The 3,617-nt window shown below is 40.0% G+C and overlaps 1 protein-coding gene across 1 annotated transcript in view; it reads left to right on the top strand.

Annotated features, from left to right (window-relative positions):
* The window catches only part of LOC133622415 (uncharacterized), a 17,287-nt gene extending 14,343 nt beyond the window's left edge, over window positions 1–2,944 (top strand). Inside the window, exons 4-5 of the mRNA XM_061985149.1 lie at window positions 2,128–2,485; window positions 2,567–2,944. Of these exons, the coding sequence (XP_061841133.1) occupies window positions 2,128–2,466 (339 nt within the window). The 3' untranslated portion in view covers window positions 2,467–2,485; window positions 2,567–2,944. The remainder of the gene's footprint in view (window positions 1–2,127; window positions 2,486–2,566) is intronic.
* The last annotated feature ends 673 nt before the right edge of the window (window positions 2,945–3,617 follow it).

Genomic DNA, 3,617 nt, shown 5'->3' with positions numbered 1-3,617 from the left:
TAGATGTAAATTTAAACGGAATACAGTACAATGATTTGCAAATCATTTTCAACCCATATTCCGTTGAATATGCTACAAAGAAGACATATTTGATGTTCAAACTGATAAACATTTTTTTTTTTTGCTAATAATCATTAACTTTAGAATTTGATGCCAGCAACACGTGACAAAGAAGTTGCGAAAGGTGGCAATACATACTGATAAAGTTGAGGAATGCTCATCAAATACTTATTTGGAACATACCACAGTTGTGCAGGCTAATTGGGAACAGGTGGGTGCCATGATTGGGTATAAAAACAGCTTCCCAAAAAATGCTCAGTCTTTCACAAGAAAGGATGGGGCGAGGTACACCCCTTTGTCCACAACTGCGTGAGCAAATAGTCAGTTTAAGAACAACGTTTCTCAAAGTACAATTGCAAGAAATTCAGGGATTTCAACATCTACGGTCCATAAAAACATCAAAAGGTTCAGAGAATTTGGAGAAATCACTCCACGTAAGCGGCATGGCCGGAAACCAACATTGAATGACCGTGTCCTTCGATCCCTCAGACGGCACTGTATCAAAAACCGACATCAATCTCTAAAGGATATCACCACATGGGCTCAGGAACACTTCAGAAAACCACTGTCACTAAATACAGTTTGTCGCTACATCTGTAAGTGCAAGTTAAAGCTCTACTATGCAAAGCGAAAGCCATTTATCAACAACATCCAGAAACGCCCCCGGCTTCTCTGGGCCCGAGATCATCTAAGATGGACTGATGCAAAGTGGAAAAGTGTTCTGTGGTCTGACGAGTCCACATTTCAAATTGTTTTTGGAAATATTCGACATCGTGTCATCCGGACCAAAGGGGAAGCGAACCATCCAGACTGTTATCGATGCAAAATTCAAAAGCCAGCATCTGTGATGGTATGGGGGTGCATTAGTGCCAAAGGCATGGGTAACTTACACATCTGTGAAGGCGCCATTAATGCTGAAAGGTACATACAGGTTTTGGAACAACATATGCTGCCATCTAAGCACCGTCTTTTTCATGGACGCCCCTGCTTATTTCAGCAAGACAATGCCAAGCCACATTCAGCACGTGTTACCACAGCGTGGCTTCGTAAAAAAAGAGTGCGGGTACTTTCCTGGCCCGCCTGCAGGCCAGACCTGTCTCCCATCGAAAATGTGTGGCGCATTATGAAGCGTAAAATACGACAGCGGAGACCTCGGACTGTTGAACGACTGAAGCTCTACATAAAACAAGAATGGGAAAGAATTCCACTTTCAAAGCTTCAACAATTAGTTTCCTCAGTTCCCCATCGTTTATTGAGTGTTGTTAAAAGAAAAGGTGATGTAACACAGTGGTGAACATGCCCTTTCCCAACTACTTTGGCACGTGTTACAGCCATGAAATTCTAAATTAATTATTATTTGCAAAAAAAAAAAAATAGTTTATGAGTTTGAACATCAAGTATCTTGTCTTTGTAGTGCATTCAATTGAATATGGGTTGAAAATGATTTGCAAATCATTGTATTCCGTTTATATTTACATCTAACACAATTTCCCAACTCATATGGAAATGGGGTTTGTATATTAGGAGTGTAAAAATTAATCTGCACAAACCGATATCTAGGAATGGGAATCAAAAACCGGTTCTTGTTCAGAACCAGTTCCCAGTGTATAAATTCCTTAGAATCGCTTGCCATTTTGTCAAGCGATTCTCTTATTGATGCTTCCGGGTGGGGATGATGTCATTACGCAACATACGTAGTGACGTCAGATCTCAAGATGGCGATGCCTGGTTGGAACAAACGCTAACATTTTACGAGAAAAATTACAATAGCGCTACTTGTAACAATTATAGGGCTGCTATTTTATCAAGAGGAGGCCATGCGAGCAATATGCTGAAACATTTGAACACACATCATGCAATAATTACAAATGAAAGTCGCGTTTTGAACCGGCAGAGTTTACAGCAGATGACATGCGGGATTGTGCATGCGCCATGACACTAAATTTAATACAACTAAGTTTAGAAACATTACCCTCGTGCATCCATGCACACTTTGAGCGATGTTTAGTTCAAGATTTCATGTAGCACAGATAAGAACATACTGCACTTTTTTTGCTTCTCTTTAAGATGGTGGGCAATGATTACGCTACATCGGAACAAACAGAGGAAGAACAAGCTCCGTTGGTTGTAGAAGAGGCTATAGAGGAGTTGGAGTCAAACCTTGTGGATGCACAGCCTGAGTCCGATGAGCCAAGTGACCAAGCACTTCCTTCTCCAGAAATGGTAGAAACTGACGCATCACACGCAGAAGAGGAGGAGCCAACCGTGGAAGAACTGGTTGATGAGGATGACAAGGGGCTAGCAAAGGAGGTGGCTGTAGAAGGTAGAAATGTTGGTCAAATAGAGGAGGATGAGGGGATATTTGAAGCTGAAGAAGATGAGGTTGACTATCCAGAGGAACTATAAGAAGAACATACTATGAAAGGTGCGTGAGATCAAACCTTTACATTCTAAAGGATTTCTTGCATCATCACGTTCTTGCTAATGTTTCCCCTTCTATTCACAGTGGGTGTCACCAGTGGGGGATTGTCTATGCATCCATCAAGAAGAACTCCCTCAGACTAAAGTGGCGGTTTGACAAATCTAGAAGTGTCAGTGCTCGCTACCTTTGCAGGGTACATCATGTGACACAGGGGCTCTTTGAAAGACAGATGATGTCATTACCAGATTTCAGATCTGTCAACCTCCTAAGCCTTATTCTGTCTTTTGAGTGAGTATTTCTTACTGCTTGAAAATATTGGGTCGTGCATTATACTTTACTTTTAAACTAAACACATTTGCTGATGAACTTGAAGCCATTGGGGTGTTGTCTCGGTGGCATTAAAATGTTTTCCTTTTCTATGCTTTGTATGTGATCTTAAATAAAATGATCGCATAAAGTACACTATTTGACGAGAAATTTGGGGGAATTAACATCTCTGAAACAGCGGCAATACCTAAAGATGTATGTGATGTTTTCTATTTGTAGGAATGCATGCATTTGTTGCACCCTTTTACAGCTGCAATTTTACATGCAATTCACCAAATTGCATAATGTTTGAAATAAGGTAAAAGCATATAGCAATTTTGAGGAAATATAATTAAAAAAAAAAAATCTTGACATTTTTGTTTGGTAAATTGCAAACTAAGCTGCTGTTTCAAGTGTTGAAGAAACTTCAATGTAGGGCTTCTCAGGGACAAAGTATTCTCCTGATATGTGTGTGTTGCTCATATAAACACACAACTAATATGCATACAAACTGAATGCTGCTAGTTAAGATTACATTTGCCTATGATAAGCTTTTCTTGGTGTAAAATCAAGTTGGATTACCTTGTTTTTAGATGATCTACTATCTTCTGTGGAGGGCTACACACATAAGAGCTTTGCAATACAAGCAGACCAGTAGTCACGTTAAAAAAAATGTGTTTGGTACATTTTCTTTTGTATTACAGAACTCTTAATCTTACTCTCGCCTACTGGTGACACCACATGACTCTTTCTGAAGTTAACTGGAACGATGTGAGGCCGCATCAGCGCCAACAACTATGCAATGCAAAAAAAAGCTGTGATACAATTC

This window comes from Nerophis lumbriciformis, linkage group LG01 (assembly GCF_033978685.3).
Source record: "Nerophis lumbriciformis linkage group LG01, RoL_Nlum_v2.1, whole genome shotgun sequence".
NCBI classification, from domain to species: domain Eukaryota; kingdom Metazoa; phylum Chordata; class Actinopteri; order Syngnathiformes; family Syngnathidae; genus Nerophis; species Nerophis lumbriciformis.
Note: the sequence above shows the minus strand (reverse complement) of the source record. Positions and strands in the feature narration are given on the sequence as shown.